This window comes from Pipistrellus kuhlii, unplaced genomic scaffold, assembly GCF_014108245.1.
Source record: "Pipistrellus kuhlii isolate mPipKuh1 unplaced genomic scaffold, mPipKuh1.p scaffold_m20_p_6, whole genome shotgun sequence".
Classification (NCBI taxonomy): domain Eukaryota; kingdom Metazoa; phylum Chordata; class Mammalia; order Chiroptera; family Vespertilionidae; genus Pipistrellus; species Pipistrellus kuhlii.
In genome coordinates this window covers 607,501-635,450 of record NW_023425562.1, presented here as the reverse complement: position 1 = coordinate 635,450, position 27,950 = coordinate 607,501, and the positions used below count along the sequence as shown (strand labels likewise).

The following is a 27,950-nucleotide window of genomic DNA, read 5'->3' as shown; positions in this document are numbered from 1 at the left end:
GCAGGACGATGCTTCAACCACCTGAGCCACCCAGCTGGGCTCCTCTCGGGTTTAAAAAAAAAAGTCATTATTTACTTTCTGGCTCATTTCCTTCTTCCCCTCCCTCACCTCTGAACACCCAGCGTCTGGGCACAAGGGCTCGTGGTAAAGAGCCGTTGGGTAAATGAACGTGTGCTCCGTGTGTGGAAGGATACGCAGGTGCATCTGGTGACGGATACACAGAGATAGCGTCACCTGGAGTGCCGGGTGCTCTGAGGTCAGGGTTGGGCTGAGGATGCTAAGTCAGCCGGGGCCGGACGTTTCCACAGGTGAACCGCCGTCTTCCATAGGACGCTTTCGCACCTGAGAGTCCATACCCCCCCTCACGGTCTCCCGCAGAACACACACGTGTCCGTGTGCGACCCAGAACCTGCTCACGCTCAGAGCTCCACGTGGTTGTGTGCAATAAAAGATTTCCTATGAGGATGAAGCAGACGCTCAGGGTTTTATATTTCAAATGGCTAATCCTAAGCCTTGCTGAGTCCGAAGAACAGAAGTCAATGTGCTAAGTCCCCTCCAAGTGAACGGTGTTTTAAAGTGAAGCAGGAACTTTACATGACCAGATAGGTTGTCCTCTGAAGATGCTCTTGCCCTTGACGGGATTGCCTGGCCCAGTTGTCGCTCTCAGAGTTGTTGTTGTGTCCGTGCTTGCTTGGCTGGCACCGCAGCATCCCGGGGACGTGGCCCTGGCAGGGACGTCAGGGTGTGGAACCCGAGCGGCTGCCTCCTCTCGGCTCTGTCCCTGTCTCCACGCCTGCCTGGCAGGATCCTTGCCCGATTGTTCCATTTCCCTGCCAGGACTATGCCTAGATTTTCTAATATCCCAGTTCTAGATTTATTTTCCTGTGTGGGTGCTTTTAACCAGGTTATAGTGTCATGTTAGAGCCTATAAAATTCATCGATAGGAATGTTTTTATGTACAGACGTGCACCTTGCATTGCACATGGCATTTGTCTTTTGAGTTCTAGGCCCAAAGACTTTGGAGTCATTCCGTGCAGCGGCGGAATCGATTCAGGCCCTTTACGTGTTAGCTCAGATGGCGCAGAGGTAACGGTTAACCTATACACACATCCAGATGATGTTGAATGATGAAAGGAAATGAAAAGCTACATTTGGGAATTCTTAATCCTGTGCTGTTCCTCTCACCGTGTAATGTTGATGTAGATTTCTGTTACATGTGTTCTGTATTCCTAGAAAATGAGCCTCCGTACGAGGACATTGCTGAAGGCTTTTAAAAGCTCCATAGCTGGTTCCCTTATTTATATGTTCTTGGTCACCTTTCACATTTTCACCTTTTAAATGCACAGGTTTCTAAAGAGGCTGTTCTTACTGTCTATTTCCCATGCCCTCATCTCCTATCACCTGGTTATTAACCCATACAACTGACTAAAATGCCAAATTCCAGCTTTCACCTTCCCAGTCCCTGGTCCCCTTTGGGCATCCTGCTAGCCCTGTGAGCTACACAAATTGTAATCTTTTTGTCACATTCCAGCTCCCTCCTAGTCCTCCTGTCTGAAACTTGGTTTCCACCTCCTGATCCTATTCTCCTCACCTTTGGGTCGGCCCCTGACCAGATAATTGCTCTTCTGTTCACGCCTGCCACATCCCCTCTCCACACCGAGCCTTGGCATTGTAAACTAACCAGTTTCCTTCACTCCCTTCCTGTCCCAAAGCAAGTAAATACAACGTAAATTCTTTGTAAGCATGTAACCACTCTGCATGCATGTCGTAGAGGCTGAGAGGCAGGTGGATAAAAATCACCATGTCAGGGCAGAACAGATGCTCATGTAAACTTCCTCAGGCAGCACACTTCAGTTACAGCTGCTAACTATACACTCACTGAGTGGCCAGATGATGATGATCTCTGAACGCATAATCATCTGGCCACTCAGTGTACATCCTATAAAATAAAAGGCTAATATGCAAATTGTCCCCTTCACCAGGAGTTCGACCAGCAGAGAGACCAGCCATCCACCCATGTCCCCTCCCCTTGGCCAGGCTGGCCGGATCCCACCCATGCACGAATTCATGCACTGGACCTCTAATACACACACACACACACACACACACACACACACACACACTGAGTGGCCAGATGATTATGTGTTCAGAGATCATCATCATCTGGCGGCTCAGTGTGTGTGTGTGTGTGTGTGTGTGTACACATATATATACTCAAATATCATTCTCATGTTGAAAAGTTTAAGTTCACACAAATCTCATTTTGAAACCATAACACAAATACATTATAAATAAAAATATATATCTTTAAAAAAACAATAAAAATTACCTAAAACCACACATAGTACTAGGAGGTTATAAAAATAGATATTAAAAATGCTTAGAACTAAAGGATAACTACTGTGAGGTAGGAATCAAGCAGTAATTAGAGGGGGAGTTAGTAGAACATAAAATACCTATTAGGAATTTTTAAAAAAGGCTTAATTCTGATGAAATAAACATTCAATTTAAGAGCAGCAAAACAAACATAAAAAAGAAGAGAAGAAAGTAATAAAACTCAGCAAAGAGCCATGACATAGAACACAGCAAGGAGGCCAACAAAGGAAAAAGCTAGTTTTAACAAAATTTGCAAGCTTCCGGTGAGATCCATCCAGTAACAAAAAGCCCCCCAGCAGTAAATAATGCAAACAAGCAAAGGCGGTAACAGACAGCGAGGGAAGCAGGGCACGTTTTAGTGACTTCCACAGAAAGGATGCAGGGTTTCTGTGTTTGTTGGAATGAAAAGGGAGTGGAACTCACCGGTGTGAGTATGACTCCTTACAACTGCTTTAAGAGCTGCTGGGCTTGGTCAATGATTCTCTCTCATCGATGTTTCTAACTATCCTTCTCTCTTCCTCTCTGTAAAAAATCAATTAAAAAAAATTTTTGTTAAGCTGCTGGGCAGTACATGCTAAAGTGAGTTCTGGCCTGTGACCCACCCAGGACTCACCTAGGCTCATGGTCAGCAAACCGTGGCTCACGAGCCACATGTGGCTCTTTGGCCCCGTGAGTGTGGCTTTTCCACAAAATACCACGGCCTGAGCGAATCTATGTTGAAGAAGTGGCATTAGAAGAAGTTTAAAAAATGTGGCTCTCAAAAGAAATGTTAATTGTTGTGCTGTTGACATTTGGCTCTGTTGACTGATGAATTTGCCGACCGCGGTCCTAGGCCACACATTTACCACAATGTCTGAACGAGAGTGTTCATGGTAGCTTTTGCATATCAGCTTCCAACCTAGACAAGTGTTCACCTTTCAGTGCGAACACTTGTCTTAGTGGAATGAACAACTGCCTTCATGTCATGGTACCAATTTACTCCGTGTGCAGTGGGATACCGCACAGAAATAAGGAATACTCAGCTGCTCCGTAGCCCCCGGATGACTTTGTACATAATGTTGAAGAAAAGAAACCGGACACACACTCCCCCTGGCTCCATGAGTCTGGAGGCCAAGTACAGGCAAAGCTAATCCCTGTGGTCAGAGTCAGAACAGCCACTTCTGGGAGGGTTGATGGGAAAAGAGCAAAAGGCATTTTTCGGGGTCCTGGAAATGCCTCCCGTCTCGGTGTGCGTGGTGGTGACACTGGGACACACACGTGACACTTCATCACACTGCAGATCACAGCATATTACGAGGTGGATGGTATTTCTCTGTTAAAATTTTACAAAAAAAAAAAAAAGTACTAAGAAAGCACAAGATAAAAAGAGTAAGAATAATTTTATACTAATAGCTGGATACATTTTATTGTATGGAAACAGTCTTAGAGTGGTATGTTGCCAAAGCTGACTCAAGACCAAAAAGCAGTGGAATGATCCCATAAACCTAAGAGGGTTTAATAAATGCCGAAAGCCATCCCACAATGAAAATACCAGAGCGGACACATAACTCCAAAGCTCTGCCAGGAAATACAGAGCATCAACACGCGGTTCATTTAATGAGTCCAGTGTAAGCTTGATATCAAAACCAGACAATGAGCCCTGGCCGGTGAGGCTCAGTGGATAGAGCGTTGACCTGCAGACTGAAGGGTCCCAGGTTCGATTCTGGTCAAGGGCACGTGCCAGGTTGCAGGCTCCATCCACAGTGAGGAACGTGCAAGAGGCAGCCCATCCATGATTCTCTCTCGTCATTGATGTTTCTCTCTCCCCCTTCCTCCCTCTCTGACATTAATAAAAGTATATATTTTTTAAAAATAGTGATAATAAAAGAAAAATTTAGTCAGTTTGATTCATGATTTTACATTTAAAAATTTTAAACAACATTTTAACAAATTAAATTCCCTATGTTAAGTCCTCGCTGGTTTGGCTCAGTGGATAGAGTGTCAGCCTGCAGACTGAAGGGTCCTGAGTTCTATTCCGGTCAAGGCCACAGGCCCAGGTTGCAGGCTGTATCCCCAGTGGGGGGGGTGCAATTCTTATCATTGATGTTTCTGTTTCTCTTTCCTTCTCCCTTCCTCTCTGAAATCAATAAAAACACATTTTAAAAAAAGTAAAAATATAAGAAAATAAACTTACTAGGTTAAAAATATGTCATACTCTGATTAAAATGGTTATAAATGTAGATTATAAAAACGTAGGTTAATTTGTGTCCGATTAATTCATTCCCTCGGCAGCTTTGCTTTCCAGCCCTGTGACAGACACTGTGCACAGGCGGGCCCGGGCCCACACGGCAAACACACAGAGATTAGTTCATGGTTCTCTTGGCAAAGAACTAGCCTTCATGATCAAACGTGCCCTCAGGTAGCGGATCAGACACACGTGAGGACGGGGAGGGTCAGCGAGAGTAGACATGGGCTGCTGGAATGTGTGGTGGGACAGTCAGCCACAAACGCCCCGATTGCTCTACAGGAAGCACCGAGTTCGCACCCGGCTGCTGAAGCACGTCCCTCCTCGTCTCTGCTCAGAGCAGGGTTCTCAGGGAGCAGAGCCCTGCTGTAAGGCGCCCATAGTCTCAGCCTCTATTTTTTAAAAATGATTGTATTGATTTTTTACAGAGAGGGAGGAAGAGGGGTAGAGAGTTAGAAACATCAATGAGAAACATCGATCAGCTGCCTCCTGCACACCCACCACTGGGGATGTGCCTGCAACCAAGACACATGCCCTGACCGGAATCGAACCCGGGACCCTTCAGTCCGCAGGCAGACGCTCTATCCACTGAGCCACACCGGTCAGGGCTCAGGCTCAAGTTTCTATGGAAACTACTTGCTCTGTCAGACACCCTGAGTAACGACCCTGAGGATTATCTTCAGGTCAATATATCCGTCTTTGGGGGTAATCTGAGCCGGGACTGGAAGGTGATTAAGAGCGTCGGTATGTCTGGTGGCGGCAGTCTGTTTACCCCAATAAATTTCCCGAAAACTCTTCCTCCCGGTACACTGTGCGGAGCCAGATGCACTGCTTCTGTGTGGTTCGTAGGCTCCTCCAGCGGGGGCTGGTGCGGGGGCTGGAGAGAGGAGCCGTGGTTCCTGCCGTGCCCGGGGCGTGGGACGGGATGGGTGCGGAGCTTGGGCCCGGACAGAGCAGGCTCTGGCGCAGAGTGTCCCTGAGGAGTGGGACTCCCACCGCAGCGGCAGAGTGAGCAGGGGGCCCCGGAGCCCAGGGCCAAGGGGAATCTCAGTGAAGGTTGAGACACGGGAGAGCCAACCTGAGTCTGAGTTAGCAGGTCTTTCTTGGACATGTGGCCGAATCCACGGCTGCTGGGGTTCTAGGCTTGCTAGAACGTTCTGTGAGTCGCAGACAAAGGATACTCCATCTCTCTGGACCTCACTGTCACTGTCTCTGGTGAGGAAATGGAAATAAAGGAACTCACTCACCCCTTCCGATTCTAAAAGCTCATGTGTGATGCTCTGTGTAAGCTCAGTGGATAGAGAGGGTCCCAGGTTCGATTCTGATCAAGGGAATGTACCTTGGTTGTGGGCACATCCCTAATAGGGGATGTGCAGGAGGCAGCTGGTTGATGTTTCTCTCTTATTGATGTTTCTAACTCTCTATCCCTCTCCCTTCCTCTCTGTAAAAAATCAATAAAATATATTATTTAAAAAAAAAAAACCCTCGCTCTCAGCTTGGTTTAGGCAGAGGGTACACACGGAAGGACATGCTTGTAATGGGTTTCTCTCGCTCAGAGCTCTCTCCAGGGTCCAGTGAGGTGTGCCTCCTGTGACAGCTCGGCACGGCCTCCGTGGCATCGGACGCAGGGGTGCTGGGGCGCCCTGCCTGCTGTGCACCCCCTCTTTACTTTGAGCACGTTCCCCACCTTCACTGCCACGGCGCCTTGTTTTGCCGATGGTGAGACGGGAGGGAAGTTTTAGCTTTGAAAATAATGTTCTTATTGGTTTCAGAGAGGCGGGGGGGGGGGGGGGTGTGTGTAGAAACAGCAGTGATGAGAGAGTCATTGCTGGGCTACTGCACTCCACACTGGCGATCCAGCCCCCAACAGGGAATCGAACTGTGACCTCCCAGCTCCTACGTCGACATTCAACTGCTGAGCCACATTTCTAATTTAAGCATATAAGTCCTCTTGTTTAATTGCTATTTGGGTTTGCGTTATAATTTGTCACTCTTTTTAGTGGAAAAGCATACCTTCATTTATTTTTCTGAGCTTCTAAACATACTAATTTTGAAGCCTCTGTCAGACTAGTATATACGATCAATTTCTTCTGGAGTGGAATAGTCCAATAGCAGTTAGGTTTTGTGTTTTATTTTTAAATATGTTTTTATTGATGTCAGAGGGGGAGAGGGAAAGACAGAAACATCAATGATGAGAGGGAATCATCGATCAGCTGCCTCCTGCACGCCCCACACCGGGGATCAAGCCTGCAATCTGGGCCTGTGCCCTGACCGGGAGTGGAGCCTCAACCTCGTTTTCTAGGTCGATGCCCAACCCCTGAGCCATGCTGGCTGGGCAAGTACTGTTGGTTTGTTTGCTGTTTGACCAGCATCAGATTCATTCACATGTTCATGCGCTGGGCCTCTAACATACATGTATGTATGTATGTATGTGTGTGTACGTGTGTGTGCATGTATGTGAGCATGTACACACACACTGAGTGGCCAGATAATTATGTGTTCAGAGATTATCATAATCTGGCCACTCAGTATATATATTTTAAAAATCCCACATTCTGTTCACACACACATTTATTATTAGTTAAGTTTTCTTCATCTCTTTCATCTGAGATGAACATCAACAGTCCTTCAACTCCCCTCCCCGCCCCCCCCACCATGACATGGACTTTGAAGGTAGCAGGCGGGGGTGGGATGTGCCGGATCAGTCTGATTTGTGTAATCCTTTTTCTCCGAAGCACCAGGAGCTCCTCCGGCGCCCTTTTCCTGAAAGGCAGGGTTCATCGCAGGGTCATGGGTGTAAGTCACCGCCTGTCCCACCCCACCGAGGCGTGTCCCGCCGGGCCCCTCCGTGACCGTCAGGGAGCGCGGTGCCGGGCCCACTGGCCTGCGGCTCCACCTCCGTGCAGACCACCTCCTGCAGCTGTGAGAGCTGAACACGGGCCTCAGAAAGCCTCTCCCAGGGGCTCTGGCACCCTCTGCCTTGTCCTCGGTCCGTGGTGTCACCCTCCTCCCGCAGCATATGGGCCCGCGCACAGCGCTGCGTCCTGCAGAGGCTCGGCCTGTTCCCTTCGGTTCCCAATTCCAAGGACAGGGAATTCAGGCACTTCCAATGGGGCAAACGAGGTTTTCTTCTTTTTCTGCTTTTGAGGGTTACTATGGATTCATCGATTTTCTTTTAATATTCAGTGTTGTTCTTGTTTTAAAGCAATTTACAAGTACAAAGTATTATTATTTTTTTAATTTGTTGAGGCTAAATGCGAAGCCTGAGTCCTAATGGAGTATAGATTGATGGGGGGGAGAGGGGGGGGGTAGTCAGAATAATGTTTTCTTTTAAGTGTGTGTTATTAAAGCTCCCGATCATTCTTTTTTTTAATTTATGAGATGCTCTTTTCTGAACGCCTCTGAGTACCTTAAGCAGAGTCTCACCGAACACAAGAATGTCAAAAAGGCACATTCAAATTGTTCACAAAATCAATCAAAAATAATGAGGTGCGCGGAAAAAGTTGTATCCCTGATAATTACATCTATCAGTATCAGAAAACAAAGGAGAACAGGCGTGATGACAGCCCGCTCCCCAGCAGCACATTAACAAAGGCTAATGAAAAAGTCTCTCCTAAAAATTGTACCAAATTAGCATCTCAAGTCAATTGACAACTTGAGCGCTGATGAGGGCCGATCGGGCCCACACAATGGGAGTTCTGTTCCCGCTTTTATCTGCTTTTAAAGGAGCGATCTGCTGGACGTCTGTGCTGTCTCCTGTGAATGGGGGCGATTGTCCCCGGCCGCCGCAGCCTCCCGCACCTCGCAGGGCGTCACCGGTACTTACTGCGCCTACCAGGCGGTTCGGGGAGTGAAGGGGCTGACCTGGAGGAAGGGGTTCAGAGCCCTCCTCCCAGCATGCCTCGTGTTCCTCCTGAAAAGGGGCTCGTATCTTTGCCGCGTGAGACCAGGGTCCTGAGTGTAGAGTTGGGGCCCATGAGTGGGAGCAGAAGGGACGATGGAAGCCGGAATCGGGGAGACTCCGCCCTAAACCCAGAGCTGGAGCAGAGTCACCTCCAAGCGAATGTGCTCCCCAAGGCCGCCCTGGTCACAGGTTATGGTCGCTTTCCTCAGAGACAGGGTGCCAGTGGGCAGGGCTCTCACACATTCTGCTAAAAGTCTACAGAAAGGGATGCGTTCAAGGTCATTTAACCTTTTTTTTTTTTTTTTTTTTTAATGAGGGTAAAATTGAACTGTATACCATGGCTTTAAACAGAAAACCTTAGCTCATCCAACTGGCATATCTTCGTGCTGGGAAAGGAGATGTGTGGGGAGGTCAAGTGCAGCGTACAACACTGTGAAGGTCCTGGCACGTCGTTGTGGGTCACCTTAAACTGTTTCACCTAGCGCCAAAATTTAGCAGCTTTCATATAAGAATATGACTTAAAAAGAAAAGGAAGTAATGTTTTGTTAATATAAGAAACATTCAAACCTGTAAAGAACTTTTGCGAGTTTATTTGAGCCAAACTGTCAACAATTGCTGGGAAGCAGAATCTCAATGGATCTGGATGGTGCTCCAGAGAAGGGCAGTTTTAGACATTACCGTCAGAGGAGTAGACGAGGATGTAAGCAAAGTGAAATCCATTGGTGAGAGATAAGCGAGGCAGGAGCAAGCACATGGGCAGGGGAGGGGGCGATCCCTGGGACTGGATAAAAAGTAAGATAATAGACATACACTGAGTGGCCAGATTATTATGATCTTTGAACGCATAATCATCTGGCCACTCAGTGTATATCTTATATAATAAAAGGCTAATAAGCAAATTGTTCCCTCAACCAGGAGTTCAATCAGCAGGTAGGCTGGCCAACTGCCCATGACCCATGTCCCCTCCCCCTGGACAGGCTGGCCAGACCCCACCCATGCATGAATTCATGCACTGGGCCTATAACACACACACACATACACACACACACACTGAGTGGCCAGATTATTATGCGCTCAGAGATCATCATAATCTGGCCACTCAGTGTATACTCCTTTTACTTAGGTGGGTGCAGGATAGTTAACAGTCAGTCAGCAGTTAACTCGGTGACATTGAGGGGGGAAAGGAATATTCCTTGGACATTCTAAGGATATGTTACCTTAGATGCAAAAAGACAGTAGGATCAGTTAAGGTCAAGATTGACCTTTGTGGAGGAAGATCCTGGCTTAGCACGGACTACCCACCATAAACTACTTTTTAGTTTAAAACGTTTTGATTTCAGACGATCCTTGGTGGCTACTTTAGGTCTCTGAGTTTGCCAGGCCACCACGCAGGCCTCCCTGAGCTGGTCAGGTTAGCACGTGGCCCCGTTTCGCCCACAATTCCAAATTCCATCTTAGGGGTAGAATTATTATTTGTATCGTCAGTAGTGACAAACGCATTTTCCTTCCATGATAAAGGGAAACGTACACATATATCCTCACATGTGTCAGTTGATTTGGAAGATGGCAGTGGTGCTAGTATTTCATTATCTTGGTTTGTCAAGTGATTTTATTCTTTATTATTAGACCAGGAGGGGAAAAAAAAACGCCCCGCAATATTCCGCCCACATCCTCATCCGTCATCATTTTTGGAGACGCTTGCCGACATGCTGTATGTTTTCCTGGGCTAACAAGAGGAAGGCTGGCCGTTAGGTTTATGCCTCTTTGTTTTCCAGCAGGTCGCCTACCGGAGTGATGCTGGAAGTATGCTAATAAACAGCACGCAACGGGGTCATCGGGGAGTAAGAAATATCTCCTAACTAGTTCTAAAGGGAAATGATGCTAAAAAAGGGAGCGGCGTTATTTACGCCACACACGCCTGCTCCATATGTCACCATCAAAGGCATCTTGCGGACGGCTCCGCGCACTCAATCTTTGGTGAGCGTCAGGGCGTCCTGCGTCCCTGGGAGACTGAGAGCCGGGGCCTCGCTCCCAACTCGCATGCAGGGCCCGTTAGAGGATGGAGAGAGCTCCCATCAGATCGGCGCCTGGGCCTCCGCGGCAGACGCAGGCGCCGCCGTGACAGTCACGAGGACTTGACACTCCGGCCTCGGTGACTTGAACCGCGCTGAGAGGACGCGGACTCTCGGTGCTGCGCTTTGGTTTTGTGGAGTTCTCTGAACTTCCTGGCAGATCACGGGCTGGTATTTCCTCCGTCTTCTGCGAGCAGAGCAGTTGTGTGTGAGTGTGGCGACATGGTAATCCGGGAAGAGCGCCTGAGCAAACGGTCATTGATGTGATTTTACAAATGTCGTTGTCTCACATTTGGGAGATTTTAAAAACGATTATTTCAGGATGGTTTATTTTGTTTTCGAAGATGGTTTTAATTATAAATATTAAGTTTCATCGTAAAGGAATTTATGAGACTGTGCTCTGGAAGACGCCGCCAATCCTTTATTGAGTTCATCTAATAGTCCTGGGCCAGACGTGGGCGGAGTCATAGGATGTGAAGTTACAAAGGCTGCTTTCTTTCAGGGCCAGCAGGTAGAATAAAGGGCTTGTTTCTCTGCCGGTGGCAGGGCCCTGAGACCTCAGGCAAGTCTGCTTCCTTGGGCCTCAGTTTCTGAGAACTGAGGATTCTGGACGTAGAGTAACCCCTGCTCTATCCCTCTCAGGACCCGGGGTAAAACGATGACTGATGTTAGTATGCTCACTAGGATAAGAAATTATATGCATTCCTTAGGGAACAAAATAGGTACTTGAACACTAGGACTTAACAAATTCTGAAAAAAATCATCTAGATTTCAGACTTCAGCCAAGAATGATAACCTCTAGCCGGGACTGGTTTGGCTCAATGGATAGAGCGTCGGCTTGGGGACTGAAGGGTCCCGGGTTCGAATCCGGTCAAGGGCATGTACCTTGGTTGCGGGCATATCCCCAGTAGGGGGTGTGCAAGAGGCAGCTGATCGATGACTCTCTCTCATCGATGTTTCTAACTCTCTATCTCTCTCCCTTCCTCTCTGTACAAAATCAATAAAATATATTTTTTAAAAAATGATAACCTCTAAATAAATCTCTTAGCTAGATCCCCGAATCTCCATTTACTGGCCGTTTCACGTAGGGGTATCTGGAAGTAACACCACAGTGAATTTGATCAGAAGGAAAGCCTGACCGTCAACAACACGGGTTTCTTGAAACTCCACCACCACGTGTTACAGATCAAAAAATAAAAAATACTCGCTTCTGTGTCTGCCTTTCGGAATGTTTAAAAATACGGCGTGCTTCTGAAGGCGCAGTGCTGGGAAGGAAGACACAGGTCTTAATGAGGAACTGTGTAGCTTGGCCCACGCAGCCCCATGGAAGGTTAGTGAGCGGTGTGTATAAGACCAGCTCTCAGAAAAAGCTGCGAGTAAGGCTGGGTGTGTGCGTGTGTGTGTGTGTGTGTGTGTGCGCGCGCACGCGCATGTGCATGCATGTTAACAAAAAGGTACAAAGTGCATATGTCTAAGTAATTCTGTCTGTACTTGTTTTCTCAGAAGAAGACCTATCAGTGCATCAAGTGTCAGATGGTTTTCTACAACGAATGGGATATTCAGGTGCATGTTGCAAATCACATGATTGGTGAGTGACACTCTAAACTTTCTTACGCTCGATGTTTCTCCTGCTTGTGTCCACCCCTGCCTTGTCGTTAAACAGTTAAAGATGAATTAATTGTCCAGCCGGCACTGTGTTACCTGAGCATGATGGATGTTCCGTTGGCGCCGTGGCACGCTGCTTTTCTGCAAGGGCTGGCAGACTTCTGCAGAGGGCCGCGCGTCTGCTGCCCCTCAGAGCGCAGGTGATCCACAAATCAAACTCCTGGTCACACTGTGGCGTTATCGGGAGCAAACGGGATGGCTAACGAGCGGGTGTTCGCTTTCCGTGGAGTTTGAGTTGGGTTTTAATTCTGGGCGTTATTGCGGTGATGGCACTGCTGTGGCTGCTGGAGCATCTTTGTCTAAAAGCCCGACGTGGGGAGTTGCTGGGATCGGGACACGTCGGCAATTTAACTGGCCGTGTGCTGGTGGGACGTGTGGCTTCCGCAGCCTGAAGGGATCAGGATGGAACAGGTCAGGGGAGGCACGCAGGGCTCCTTGTTGACTCCAGAAGATGTTACCTCTGGCGAAAGGGGTCTGGACCCCACGCCCTGGAGTCCCGGCGACCAGTGTCTCGGAATGTGGCATGTGTCCCGTGGCCGGAGCGAAGACGGTCCTTTTGTCATGTGTGTGTGGTGTCCCACGATCCCTTCCCTCTGGGCTCGCCCCCGAGCCTTTTAATTTGATAAGCGCTTGGTGATAACACGGAGAGTTTCACCAGCCCGTTAAACTCTGCCGAGCTGGTCTTTCTCTGCTGGTGACATGACGGCTGCTGTTTCTCTGTACTGTTTTTGTGCTCGTTTGTGTTTTTGTATGATGAGGGGTTTCTTCCGCTGGCTGCGTGGCGTTCTGTCGCTCCATAGATCATTGTGACGTAATATTAAAAAGTCGGATCAACCCCGTGTTCTCCTGTTATCAAACTCTGAGACAGGCAAGCGTATCCAGCAGCAGCTTCTCAGAATGTCTGTGGACGGGCCACGGAAACCAGCCATCCCCAGCGGCTGGGGCTCTTGTAGATATTAATAAGGACAATCTCAAAAGCATGTTGGGAAATGGATTAAGAGGTTTGCAGTAGGACTTGCTTTATAGTTTTCCAATGATGGGTCTCTGGGAGATGATGGCTAATAAAAGGCCAAGTGCCTAATTGTGCAGAATGGGACGTGCGTGGAACCGCGGGGATATTGATCACTCTCCTCGGTGTTTCCCAGGCTGAAGGACCAGTATTGTTAGTGATGCGCTTGTCCATGGCACAGCACGTTGTTAAATGTGACAGAATGACAATGACAACCTGACTGAATGCTTAAAAGTGGGCAAACGATGAGATTCAAATGATGGCGTTTTCTTGACGTTCCCTTCCATTCGAGACAAAAAAAACTCAGAATCCCCATAAACTTCCAAGACTGCTTTGTGGGGTGGGGAGGGTGGGTTAGAAGTGAGCTGCTCTTGCCACAGACCTTCCGTCCTTCCCGCCGACGTCTGAGGCAGAGGTGGCGGCGACCATCCGCACCTCCGCTGTGTGGGGACCGCCTGGGAGCAGAGCTCGTGGCGTGTGGGCTGAGTGGCCCCCGAGGCTCATGCTTCTGAGGAGCCGTGTGTGGTGCAGCCTCGCTTTGGGCGCTGGGTCTGCTGTTCGCCCCAGGACAGGCGAGCCGGCCTCTGCTGTTGCTCCCACAGGCCTGGCGTCCTGGCGCATGAGGGGCCGATGGGGTGCGGGCGGGCAGGGCGTTGTGATCCCCGGTTCGGTGCCCCTGGTCCCTGAGGGTCGGGCCTGCCTGGCCTTCCCTTTCTAACTGCTGGGTGCCCTCCGTGGTATTGCCTTTCAATTCCTGGCTGCATTCCTGTTCCCCCGGCGGGCGCCCCACCTTAGGACGGGTGATGGGACCTCCCTCTTGTTTAGCAGCCCCCCTTTTACCAGCGAAGCAAACACTCCTCCTCCTCACAGGGACCCAGTTACAGAACAGCCGGCTGTTGTAGTGGAGCCTGTGGTCCTCCTGCATCTGCGGCCCATCAGCTGCAGAGCATCGCTCGGGTCCTGTCCGTGGGCCAGGCGTCCAGGCCTCACTGCCTTTGTGTCGTTAACATCTGGAGGGGCGGGGAGGCAGCGGGAAGTCAGAGGGGCTGAGAGACCCTGTTCCTAGCTTAGTGGATAGAGCATTGGCCCTCGGATGGAAGGGTCCCGGGTTTGATTCCAGTCAAGGGTGCAGACCTTGGTTGCAGGCTCCATTTCCAGCCCTGGTCAGGGCACGTGCTGGAGGCAACCAATCATTGTCTCTCTCTGACACGGATGTTTTTCTGTCTCTCCCCTTCCTTCCTCCCTCCCACTCTCTCTAAAACCCGGTGAAGAAATATCCTCGGATGAGGATTAACAACGACGACGAAGACCAGGAGTGCCAGATGGCTCTGGAAGAGGTGATAGGCACACAGTGGGGCAAAGACAGACTCTTCGCCCGATGGCTAACCGCCTGCTGGGCAGATGGCTGTGACTGGGAAGGGCCCAGGATCTGCGGTCCCGCGAGCAGGCGCGGGCCCTGTGGGGGCTGCCCGCAGCACGTGGCCCCGGCGTGGAGACGGAGAGAGCGCGGACAGCAGTCTTGTTCGGGGTGCGTCGTAGCTGGTCTGTGGTGCTGGTGCGGCAGTGCTGGTGGCCCACGGTCACAGATGGTCCTGTCCATTCTCCCCTTCCCTGGGCAGCGTGCAAGGTGACTAATCTCCATCAGGGTCTGTGACAGTCAGCGTCACCTCCGGAGCATTGGACCTGGAATACTCTTGCTTTTGCATAGACCAAGGGTCGGCAAACCGCGGCTCGAGAGCCAAATGCAACTCTTTGGCCCTTTGAGTGTGGCTCTTCCACAAAATACCACGGTCTGAGCGAGTCTATTTTGAAGAAGTGGCATTAGAAGAAGTTTAAGTGTAAAAAATCTGGCTCTCAGAAGAAATTTCAATCCTTGTCCTGTTGGTTTTTGGCTCTGTGGACTGATGCGTTTGCCGGCCATGGGCGTAGAGGAAGCCAGTGTTTCAGGACTGCGGCAGCTTTGGATTTTATGGCCTCAGGGGGACAGAGCTGTGGCCCTCTGCACGGAGGAGGGAGGGCTGTGTGGCCCTTCAGGCTCCCCGTGTTCACTGGCTGCATTTGTTCCTGAAGAACAGAAACGACTCTACAGTGATGCGTCCCTGTGGGCGCCTGTAGGTGCACATTACTGCCCGGCGGAGCTCAGAGGCACCGGGCTCTGTGGAGCTCACATGAATGCTCAGCGCGGTGATTGCATTTTTTTTAGGTCATCTTCGTCTGATTGCCTGCAAAACCCAGGCAATTCAGAAACGAGCATTTGGTGTTAAATACGATGAATATACTGGCTTATTTCATCAAGAGCTGGATTAAAAACGCTGAAATCTGGGCAGTTTAATGGTAACAGGAAGCTACCCTCGTGTGGGCCATGCTGGCTTATTTGAAAAGCCCACAACGGGCTTCTGTGCGGACCGTCCAGAAGGGACGCCTCTTCCAGCGCCATCTGCACAGGAGCGCGGAGTGGGCCAGGTCATCGCTCAGCTGTCGCGGCATTAGCGTAGGTAATGGAGCACGCGCACGTTCTGCCGGTGCCGTTTCCCAGAGATGCCATCGTTCACACAGATAATTCTATTTATTTCTCTGGTCGGCCCAAGCGAGCCGGGCAGAGTCACAGATACCAGAGCATTCCCAACGAGTTCATCTTTGTGTGCAACCTAACTTTTGTTTAAAAAAAAAAATGGTGTCACACCTACTGTGCAGATGGCTGCATGATTGTAAGCCAGCCAAAACAGTTAAACCGATGTGTGCGCTGGGGATAGATCAAATAAAGGCTACAGCGGAGCGCGGGCCACCGATCCTAATAATCAGACGGTTTTACGTTGTGTGCCGTGCGGAGGGCCGGTCACAGCGATGGCGGGGACGCGTGCCAGGGCCAGCGAGGGGCCTCCTGGATCTCAGGATGGTGCCAGGCCCCGCAGGCCGCGGTCTGAGAACCGCACATTTGCTGTACAGCTGGCGGCTCTGTGTGGGGACATCAGCTAGAACTTATATAGAATGAAGTGTTATTGCTCAGGATGGAAGTGTTCAGAGAGGGGATTGGAGACAGTAACTGAGAACAGAGTCAGCCCTGGTACCCAGGAAGCAGACTGTAAATATGAAGAGGGTTTAATTATCTGCGCAATTTAACAAAAACTCAAGATGTAGTCAGAAAGGACGCAGAGGCGGCCGCGGAGCCGGTTGCGGAGCCGGCTGCGTGGCTCCCGGGGCCTTCTCCTGGTCCCCCCCCACCCCTCACCTGCCTGAAAACAAAGGCAGTTTTAAAGAAAATAAAGAATGGAATATCTTTTAAAAAACAGCAACATCTCTCTGAGGTGAGACCGTTTTCCAAAGCTCATTTAGTTACTTGATTCTTATTTCTTAAACAACTTTGAGAGAGAACCTTTAAGCCTCTCTCCCATTTCAGGGTGAAGCTGTTAGAGGCAATTCAGAGTGGCCCTGGTTTTGTGTTTTAGCCCACTTGCAACAGCTGTGATTTATAAGAATCAGGATTCCTAGTCCTGGCAGGCTTGGTTTAGTGGATAGAGCGTCAGCCTATGGACTGAAGGGTCCCAGGTTCGATTCCGGTCAGGGTACATGCCCGGATTGCAAGCTCCATCCCCAGTGGGGGCCGTGCAGGAGGCAGCCGATCCATGATTCCCTCTCGTCATTGATGTTTCCATCTCTCTCCCTCCCTCTTCCTCTCTGAAATCAATAAAAATACTAAAAAGGGAAAAAAGAATCCTGGCCATTGGGGATGTTGGGTCCCACACCCCTCGCACAGCCTCTGGCACGTTCGTGGTGATGTGGTTGGAGGCTCTGGCGGAGCCACAGGCAGGTGGGAGGTAGTTTCTGGCACATTCTGGAGTGTCTCTGCCCATGAAGCGGGGAGGCGGGGAGGTGGGGAGGCGGGTGGTGGTGGCGCTGGGGCGGGTGCCCGGATGCTGGCGCCCTGGCCGGGCTCCACACAGCGATGCCGGGAGGACAGTATCCGCCAGATAGACAGCTCCCTGTGACTGTGGCCGGGTGGGGGCCTGGCTCATGCTACCTGCACTGCGCTCTGGTCTAGAACGTGCCGCCTGGACCCACTTTCCACTCACTGTTTGATGTGTTTGCTATCAAATGTGGGTCTTTGCTTCTTTTTCTTTTTTAAATACATTTTTTATTGAATTCAGAGAGGAAGGGAGAGGGAGAGAAAGATAGAAGCATTGATGATGAAACAGACTCACTGACTGGCTGCCTCTTGCACATCCCTCCCCCCCTCTCCCCCATGGGGATCTAGCCTGCAACCCTGGCCAGGGTCCTGACTGGGAATCGAACCTCTGACCTCCTGGTTCATGGGTCAACACTCAGCCACTGAGTCAAATGGGGATCTCTGTTTCTGAGTGAAGTTTGCAAGACATTCTCGAATGGAGGACGCAGAGGAGCCATAGACACACGCAGAGCCCCTCCCTCCGACCCCGGGACACACAGTGCCTCGAGGTCTGGTTTCCACGGGCTCGGCCGGGCACGCGTGAAGGAGAGGCTCGGGGACCGGTTTCCCGCTCTGTGTCTCGTTTCCGGGCCGTGGATAGCTGGGAACAAAGACAGGGAGCGGCCTGGAGGGGGCGGAACCACAGCCGGTGGTGCCCCGGGCGGGTGGGGCTGCACGGGTCACCTTTAGAATTATGCCGATGACAGCAGTGCTACCTGCCAAGACCGCAGGTACCCGCGCTCAGGATGGCGCCCGCGCCCGGCCGGCCGCCGTCGGAGGGCGCACATTTGCTGTACAGCTGGCGGCTCTGTATGGGGCGGCCGTGTGGGCTGGGAGGGAGCTGGAAAGGAGACAAGCATGAAATTTCTTCTAACCCCAACTCGCTTTTTCTGTGCTGTTGGCTGCCTCTCAGCTCCTTGACAAAAAAAAAAAAAAACCAATCAGGCCCCTTTAATCCGCCTGTGATTACCACTGGTATAAAAAGAGGAGCATAATGAGGAAAAATGCCTCGTTTTGTTGCCTTCAAAAGCCAACAAATTGGAGTTAACTTGACAGGAAGTGGCTTAATAATTAGATTATTTATTTATTCCTGACACATATCCCCCTGTTACTAGTCTCAGGAGACCCCGGAGATGGTACGATTTTCAAGCTGCCATTACGTGGCTGTCTTCTACGAACAAAGAAGCTACTATCTATCAGTCAATTAAATGTGCTGTGCGGGCGGGGCCGCCGGCCGGGAGCCCTGGGACGGTGGCTGCTGCGTCCTCTGCTCTGTGCATCGCACTCTCCGGGCCGCAGGGATGGAGTGGAGCGTGCATTAAAATATCACTTGTTGATTTGTTTGCTAATGAAGAGCCATTGAGATGTTTGTGTATTTCTAGGACAAAATGGTTGCTCTCGGGGCCTCCTCGCTGGCATGTCTTAGTTCATCTGCCCCGAGTGCTTATTTAAGAATTACTAAAATTAAAGTCAACAACTGGATAAAGAAAACACCTCTGAGGTAACAGGAGGTGGTTCTTGTTTTTTTTTAACTACATTTTCATCAGATGGAGCGAATGAAGGCAGGAAACAGGGAGAGGGTGCCATGTCCTCCCCTCGCTTGCACTGTATGAATCCGAACCACCGGTTTCCCGACATGACGCGGGCGTCTTCCTCGGGTGGGGGAGCCGCCTGCCGAGTGCTGAACGACGTAGATTCCCCGTGAGGACAGTCACCGTAGACGCGGACTTCTTCCTTTAAGGTGAAGGGCATTTGGTAGCAGCTTCTCTAACTCGGTGAATATGCAGACCCATGCTTCTCGGGAGCTGCGTGGGGTTTTTACAGCCAAACTCAGAACGCTCGGGATGTGTGGGAAACCTGATGGGGAAGGCGGTCTCAGCCCCTTGGGGGGGTGGGGGGGCACACATGGGACTGGTTCTCTCTCCATCCGCTCCTCTGCTGCTTCCTTTGTCTTTTCTGCAGCATCACCTGGTTTCCTTCTATGTGGCGGTGGCTCTTCAGCCAGTCTTTCTATCCCCTAATACGTCTGTCGGCTTCTCACCACTCTCTGTGGACTGTGTGCAAAGCTCGTCTTACGGACTCCGCTGATGCCCAGGGTTTGGTTGTGTGAGTGTATCTGTTGTTCGGTTGAGGGTCCAGAGATCCAGGCGCCCAAATATTATGCCAGTGCTCTGCTGAAGTACTTACTGGTGGAAAGGGATAAATTGAGAATTTAAACCAAGGCCATGGAATATTGAAAAGCGTCCCCTCCTCCCATCGGACTTTGTAAACCAGTAACCAAGCTTTAACTGTGTTTCCACGATGCCCTGACAGCAGGCTGTAAGGAACTCATTTAAGCTGTCATCGATAGCCGTCCTCCTTATTTCTACCCTGTTATTCCAAGTCATTTTGTTAGAAAAAGCTTGGCTACGCAGAGGTGTTCTGTAATAGAAAATGAATTTGAAACACTTTTCATTAATTGGTGATTAATATATTTCAGGATTAGTTTAAGCAGAGCCCTACCTCCTGCCCAGTCAAGTATGTTCTGGTTAATATCCAATTATCTGCACCTTCGTAGTTATTATGTCTTAATATTTCGGATGTGATAACCAGGAACTGGAGAGCAATGCTAATGAGGACCGTGGAGCAAGAATCAGCCAATGACATACTCAGTGATCCTTGGTGAGGAGAGACTTTCTCCCCAGAACACGTGCTCTGCCTCTCCTGGCCCGCCTGAGACGCCAGGCGGTGGCCACAGGCGAGAACCAGAAGATTCTCCATCTTCTCTCTCCCATCATCTGAGCCTGCACGTTCAGGGTTCAGCTTCGTCTCAACACAGGGTGTTCCCCTCATGGAGAACAAGAACAGGCAGCCGGAGCACATTTGCGTTTTCCGAACAGGAGCCTCGTGTCCTTTATCTTCCTGTGAGCAGAGTCCCGAGTGTCGCCTGTTCGGGGAGGCTGTGGCGCGGACGTGGCAGCGCCTGTGCGGCTGAGCTGAGGGCGCGGCTTCCTGCCACCCGCTCCCTTCCCCACGGTTATGGCCATGCTGCGTGCGGTTGCGGCGCTCGATGCAATTTCTTCACAGGTAATTGCAGTGCTGAACCCTCCGCCGGGGCTCCCCGCAGGGCCCCCGGGTGGTGTGTGCGCCCCCCGCTGCGCGGGGCACGGCATCACCCCTGCGCACGCCGCGCTGTAATGAAGCCACGTCAGTAAATTGCAGAGTGGGGGGCTGTTGCATGGGGCTGCCTACAGCACCTCGGGGTCCATTTGCACCAGATTATTCTTTTTATGGTTATGATGCCTTCCCCTCTCCCGTGCTCTCTTGCTGCCCAACTGCTGTTGGCCACTCGCAGCCCCAAGGGGCATGGAGGAACATTGCGGCCATCATTGTCTCTCTGAGGCGCGATGGTCGCCGCTCACTTCCAAACCCAGGGACCCTGGCGGCTCGGCGGGTCCTTGCTGACCCTGCCAGCTCCATGGTCTTTGCTGATGCTCCTTTTCTCGGAGGAGGGCCTTTCTCGTGCTCCTCCTTGTCGTCCTCTTCTTAAAAGAACAGATTTGTTATGGACAAAAGTGGGCCCATTCATTTACCAACATTTCGTGTCCATGTTATGGCTCTGCAGGCAGTAAGGTCAGCTGACCTTGTCCCTCCCCCAGGGCGGTTTGCTAATTTGCAGAAGGGGCGTTGATGGGATTCCTGTTTAAGGAGAAGATTTGTATTTCCAATATCTTCTTGGGTTTCATTAAAACGTGAGGTCATTATGAATATTGTATAGATTAGTAACTTCTCTTTACCAAGTAGCCATTTCCTGCCCAGCCAACGTCTGCTGCCCAGGAACTAATAAAACATCGGTGTGGCCTAAGGCAGGGGCCTTGTCTTCTTACTGGACAGAGCCAGGACGTAGGCTTGACCCCGGGGTGGGTGGGTGTGCATGTGGGTGATGCTAACCATCTTGGTACCCGTGTCCTTGTGTTCCAGCTGCTAGGGCAGCTGCTGTTCTGCCTCTCTCCCTGAGCCTGGGCTGCAGGCTGCATTCCAGCTGAAATCTAGCGTTAGAGCCGACTCACCTTCCATTGAGCCATCAGCCTGCCGGGCCAGCGACGCCAGCTCAGGCCCCTCAGCCGCGCACGCTTCCGCTGGTGGGCCCAAGGACATCGATTCTGAGCTGTCATTCCTGGAGCACATGCTGTAGAATGGAAATTTAAACCTTAATCCACTCAGTAATGCAATTAATTTTTAATGGGCAGTAATACTAATTGAAATAGCCTGAATTTAGTAAGTCACCACCAGACATTTTCCAAAGCTGGAGGCTCCACCGAGAACCAAGAGGACAGATCATCATTGTTGCGTGTTTACAGGGCAGAGGCCCACTCCGTGGCTCCGGGGGAGGCGCTGCTCTTTAAATCAGACCGTAGTGCACCTCTCTGTGAATAGAGCTCGTTTTTCAGAGAATTCCTACGGTTTTATCCACTGGAATAGGCAAAAATGCTCCAATTAATTTTTTGTAATGCAAAATTGTATTAACATATTGTTTTTTAAAAGCAATTATGAAGTCAGTTGTCAGCAATGTCATGGTTAAACACAAAAGCCTTTTCAAAAAATACAATATTTATTGACTTCTTAAGAGAGAGAAACATCATCAGTGGGCTGCCTCCTGCACGTCCCCTACTGGGGGTGGAGCCCGAAATGGAGGCATGTGCCCTGACCAGGAACTGAACTTTGTGACCTCTTGGTTCATGAGTCAATGCTTAACCATTAGGCCACACTGGCCGGGCCAAACACAACCATCTCCATGGCTAGTCTCATTGTAGATTATGGATCTGAGACATTGCTTCCAGACTTGAGGAATAGTGTGGCTTCTCAGCACCTGTAAGCCTATTGCCTTGTTTGGTGTGTGTATTCCCCAGAACCAGACGTGCGCCCGGCTTCCTTTTACTGGAAACCGTGCCTTTCACTCCTGCACATGCTTTCAAAACGGCCTTTTAAATGTTTGTCAGGGTTTCTCTTTTTTCTAGCCAGAGTAATGCAAATTTTGCACAGTAAAACCAAATAGATTTCCAGTCATTTCTACACTAAAAACATTCTTTAGCTGCATTTATCTGCTGGTAAATGAGGACTTTTAAAATGCATCAGCTCCGCTGATGAATGGGCGCAGTGTTCAAACGAGCACCCGCATTAAATTTAGAAAAAGGCAGCGCCGTATATCCTGCTCAGTGGCTCCCGCATCGCGGTATTTAATAAGCCGATGGCGCTGTTAAATATTTAGTAAAGTTCCCGCAGAACCCTGCATCTAGTCACGTGGGATCGGAAGACATTTTTGCAGCATGTAAGTAAAAATGATGGTGGAGAATGGGAAGAGCTGTGGTGTGGCCTGGTTTCTAAGGAGTGTGGGTAGCAGGGCACAAGTGAGTGCAGCAGCCACACCCTCGCACACTGAGTCAGTGCACACCTGAGTCAGTGCACACCCTTTGGATTAAGGGTCCAGACTGGCTTGCATTTCGCCATGGTTAAGTGAAAGTGCTGTAGGGCTCCTTCTCATGGGAACTGAAATGTCAGTGTAGCATGTTTTTAAAAAGGAAGACCTTACGCTCTCCTTTTTAGAGCTTGTTCCCCGCAGTTGAGCTTTACAATGGGCATGTTCTCTTCCTCCAGAATGGAGGGAAGGGAAGAGCAGGAGGTGAGGGAAGTTCAGTGAGGCGCACAGAGCATACTGACAATGCAGATTGGTGAGTCTAGTAAAGTCTTTTCAGCATCGTGGTGGGTGTTCTGTGACAGATGCTGAGGAACGGGTACCCTGTTCCCACTGCTATGCGGCATAACAGATGACCTCCTGCGTCTCTTTCTTGTCACGTCCGCGTTATCTGTCCAGATAACGGTAATAGTTCTTTTAATCCGGAGTGGAAAGTGGTTCCCAGAGCCCTTAGGTGATAGTATTACTGGTACATGTGATGCTAACCCGCCATGGTCCTCGTACTGGTGGTCCCAATCACGGGGAGCTTTCCATGGGAGCAGCGTCCACAGCTCTGGAGGTGCAAGGCCGGGGGCAGGGCTCGCTTGGATTGTAAGGTGTGGGCTCTTCACAGGCCCGTGTGCTCGCATCTCACTTCCAGCCTGTGTTCCGTGCGCCAGTGACCCTATTCCTTCCAGCTGCACGGAGCCCCCTCCCGCCCATGCAGCGCGGCCAACCGATCCGATTGGCTGCTTGAATTCACCTAAGACAGTGGTCAGCAAACTGCGGCTGGTGAGCCACATGCAGCTCTTTGGCCTCTTGAATGTGGCTCTTTCACAAAATACCACGTGCGGGCGCACATGTACAGTGGGATTTAAACTTCGTGACCCAAACGCAGAAATCATTTTTCGGCTCTCAAAAGAAATTTCAATTGTACTGTTGATACTTGGCTCTGTTGACTGAGTTTGCCGACCACTGATAAGAAGAACCATGGGATTCATACACTGGGGAAATGCATTTGGTTTTGAAAGGAGATGGACCACCGATGTGGAGGCGGCGGGAGGGACGTGGTGGAGGCGGCGGGTGTCCGCGTGTTAATATGCATCGCTTAGTGCGCGCTGACCTCGGGTGCGGAGAGGAGAAAATCCCATTTCCAGCGTGTTTCCAGCGTGGCGAAAATGCTGCTTCAGTTGCTTTCTGCTACTCACATTGGGAAAGGTGCTTATCCTGTGATAATTATCATCAAGGAATATTAATGCGTTCAGCACTTGTAACCCAGAAACTCATTACCGCCGAAGCTGTGCATCATCTGTGCGCAGAGAACTTGGCCAGACCCGTCTTCCCGGGGCTGCCCCCGCGCCCCGCGGGCAGGGCCCGCCGGGTCACCGGCTATTTCTGAAGCTGGAGCGGTGTCTGCATCGCCGCCTCCTGTCCGTGGAGCCCGCTGCTCCGCCTCTGCACGCCCTCCTCCCAGGGCGCCGCGGTCAGCCAGGGTCAGGGAGAAGGGGCCGAGCCTGGGCCCGCCGGGCGGCGCAGGCACGGGGCCGGGAGGACTCCAGAGCCGCGCCCTGTCTCCTGCCCTTGAGCAGGGCCTCAGGGCGCCGCTTCCTTACCGCAGCGCCCGGGTCCGAGAGAGGGCTGCCCGGGGCCCCCTCCGGGCCTCGGGCTGGAGCCTGTGTCCAGGGCTGTCGGCGTCCGCGTCCACCTCTCACACGGTCCTGCGCGGCGTCCCGGGGCCGGCGCACGTCTGCGGCACCTGCCCGAGGCACCTGCCCGAGGATGTTGTCGTTTACAGCCACCCCTGGGGCGGGGGGAGAGCGGCAGGGTGCGAGGGAGGCTTTCCGGGGGCCCGAACCTGGACTCCATCTGGTCCCACGCCTGCTGCCTGGCAGCCTGGCGGGCGGGCGGCGCCCGCCACGTTCTGAGGTGCATATATCCCTGTTCCCTTCCTCCGACCCTGCTGGGGGCGTGACCCCGCGGCGTGACCCCGCGGCGTGACCCCGCGGCGTGACCCCGCGGCGTGACCCCGCGGCGTGACCCCGCGGCGTGACCCCGCGGCGTGACCCCGCGGCGTGACCCCGCGGCGTGACCCGCGGCGTGACCCCGCGGCGTGACCCCGCGGCGTGACCCCGCGGCGTGACCCCGCGGCGTGACCCCGCGGCGTGACCCCGCGGCGTGACCCCGCGGCGTGACCCCGCGGCGTGACCCCGCGGCGTGACCCCGCGGCGTGACGGCGGAGCCGAGAGCACGGCGCCCAGCCCCGCGGGCGGTCTGGCTTCACAGCGGCCTCGTGTCCTACTTACCCAGGTCACACCCTGCGCCGGGCCTCGCTCCTGGGAACGTGGGCCTTCTGCCCCGTGACTTCCCAGGGGCCTCCGCGAGGCAGGGACTGAGGCCCGGGCCCGGCTGAGCTGAGCTGGGACTCGGCGGCCATCCGCGGGGAGCTGGTGGCTGTTCGGAGCCTCGGGCCGGAGGGGCTGGTGCCCCTGGGTGCCGGCTGGGGGCGCTGGGGCAGGTCTTCCTTCCGAAGACCCGGCCTGCGCACCGGCCGATGGTCCGGAGTGAATGATGGCGGCGGAAACTCACCTGTGAACATGGCTGCCGGGAGGAACGGTGGCGGCGCGGCCCGAACTCCCTGCTGCGCGGGGCCCACCGGAAGCAGCAGGCCCACCGGAAGTGCCTGGCCCGCCACCGGAAGCGGCTTGTTCCTGCGGTTGGGTTGGCTCAGCGCTGGAGGGACAGGACCTAACGCTACAGGGATGCTCTGGGCACAGACAGAGGCCCCGCATCCCGCATGCAGGGACAGAGCTTCGGGCCGGAGCTGACTGACGCGGGGGCGGCGGGTGTCTGCTGCGGGGCTGCACAGGTGTCACCCTGTGAGTTGCATTTTCATGTTTCAGTTCCCTCTGCACTGGACGTGGCGAGGTCCACGGGGGTAGCAGGCCTTCCAGGGGTCTCTGTGCCGCCCGTGTCCCCGGGTGGCTGCCCCGTGGGGCCCGCGTCCCGCTCGCTGCCCAGCGTGCCGCCTGCACGGGGAGTGGAGCCAGTGAGCGCTCCCTGGAGGCTGTGCAGGCACCCGGCCTGCTCTGGCTGTGCAAAGGGCCCTTCTCTGCGAATGATGCAGGCGTTGACTTTGGGTGCGAGTTTGCGTCTTCCAAGGAGGAGGTGTCCTCTGCCAAGGCCTGTGCGTTTGCTAGAGGCTTGCACTCAGAAAAGGTGGTTCCACTGTCTTCAAGGTCAGTCTAACGCAGCCTGTACCTTGAACTGCCCGGTTGTGTTGTAAACTAAGACTGTAACCACCTTCATCTCAAAGGTCGTAAGTGGTTGGCTGACTTTTGAAGTCTGATTCCTTTCTTCTGTGAGTAACCACAGTTCCCAGTGTGTGATGGCCTTTATGAGAAATGTGTGGGGTGTCGTGTGTTCCTGTGTGTGTATGTGTGTGTACACGCGTGCACACGTCTGTGTGCAGACACGTGCTGGGCGCCAAGCCCTCTCGCCCAGGCTTGGTGCACGCTCCCTGCGTTGTGATGAACACGCTTCCAGCAGCTTGGAGAGCTGGTGTGGATGGGAAATGGAGCCGCAGAGGTCTATTGGAGTCTGATGTTCGTAAGAGAGATATTGGAAAAGGATGTTTTTTGGCATGGCTCCCTTTTTCGATGTAATTGCTGCTTCATTAGGACTTGGAAGTGTTTCCTGTGGTTAAATTTAATCAAATGGCTCAGAATAACAAACGTGTACACTTAAAATTCCAGGGCAAGTTTTGTACATGAAGCACGGTTTTTCTAAATGTGACACACACACACACACACACACCCGGGTGCTATCACCCCCATATGTCTTGTTCATTGCTGTGTGGTACTATCTCCAGCCTAGTTCCTGCTCTCTATTGCTAATGAATTGGTAATTGATCGCCTATAGAGGTATCTGTTGTGAGAAATCCCTATCCAGAGGTCTGGGTTTTGATTTTAGTAAGATCCGCAATGTGAGCACTGATGTCGAGTGCACTAAATAGACTATACTTGAGAAGATATCAGTCGTTTATTCTTTGGGTGGTGATAGGACATTGTTAGCGTTATTGCCATTATACAGATGAGGAAACTGAGGCTGGAGCAATGGCTCCAGCAGACTGTGCTGGTAGGCATGGAGGGAGACAGACGCCACCTTCCGCCCTCACCGCGCTGGCAGAGGTGCCGCCGCCGTCTCCTCCCAGCCAGGCTCTCGGGTGGAGTCTCCTCGGTGATTCCATTGATTCAAAGCCCGAGGCTGGTTGCATTCTCGAGGCAACAAAATGTATCCTCAATTTAGACAACATGTTATCTTTCCAGGAAAAGCCGTAGGTGAGGACGTAGCCTGGTGGTTTTCTCTGCTTCTTAAATCAATCTCTTTGGAAGAACTGAGTATATCTGTGCTTCAGCATTCTTTATTCTGCTTTTGGAAATGGTGGGAAATAGGCAATGAGATGGCAAAGCGGGTAAGTTCAGTGTGACTAGCTGTGCGTGTGAGACATTCTGTTGTGGAAGGAAACATGGATGCTCATCGTTGTGCAGAGTAGCGAGGTACGTCCAGGTCTTTCTGGGAGGTGAGGCGATAGATTTAAACGGCAGCAGCTGTGCTCAGACGGTATTGTGCATCCAGAATCACGCACACTCCAGCGTGCGAAAACCTGATGCGTCTAATTCTGTTTGTCGGTTTATTTAACTTTTCATTGACTATAGAAAGTGTCAGGAAGACAGAGATTGTTGCTCCTCCCATTCATGCATTCATTGGTGGTTCTGTGTGCCGACCAGGGGTCGAGCCCGCAGCCTTGGCGTGTCAGGGATGATGCTCTGACCGGCTGAGCCACCTGGCCTGGGTATAATGTGTCTAATTCATGTCAGAAATGGGACGCGGACACCCAGCCCCTCAAGAAGCCTCTCTGTGGGCGAGTATACGCGAGGCTCCGAGGAGGCGTCGGACAGGGGCTTAGGCAGAGCTCATGATCTCTCCAGCACACAAAAAGCACAGGCATCACACTCATGGTGTTCTCACAGTTGTTTGTTTATAGATTTTGAACCAACTATATAACCTATGAGATGACAAAACCTGTTACTAGGTAGAGAAAGAATAAAGGACAGTCATCATGCTACTGCTTTCTACTGTAACTGTTTTGTAATAACTTGTGTTAGGTCGGGCAGAGGGAGTTGAAACTTGCTCTAAATGTTTGTCACCAAACCAGACAAAATGTGTCCGGTTTCCTCCCAGACGGAGAGGAGCAGTGGCCGTGAACAGCGGCCATGAGCTGACGGCGCACTGGGTCTGGCTGGGAGGGCCTGGCCAGCTCTGGCTG

The 27,950-nt window shown here is 51.7% G+C and overlaps 1 protein-coding gene across 6 annotated transcripts in view; it reads left to right on the top strand.

The window, feature by feature from the left end:
• The window catches only part of ZNF521 (zinc finger protein 521), a 227,785-nt gene that overhangs the window by 100,149 nt on the left and 99,686 nt on the right, over nt 1-27,950 (top strand). For 4 of the 6 annotated variants that reach the window (XM_045574317.1, XM_036418785.2, XM_036418787.2 and 1 more), the window contains one exon: nt 12,080-12,164. In XM_045574317.1, the coding sequence (XP_045430273.1) occupies nt 12,080-12,164 (85 nt within the window). The remainder of the gene's footprint in view (nt 1-12,079; nt 12,165-27,950) is intronic. The other 2 variants (XM_045574318.1, XM_036418786.2) reach the window with 1 other exon arrangement.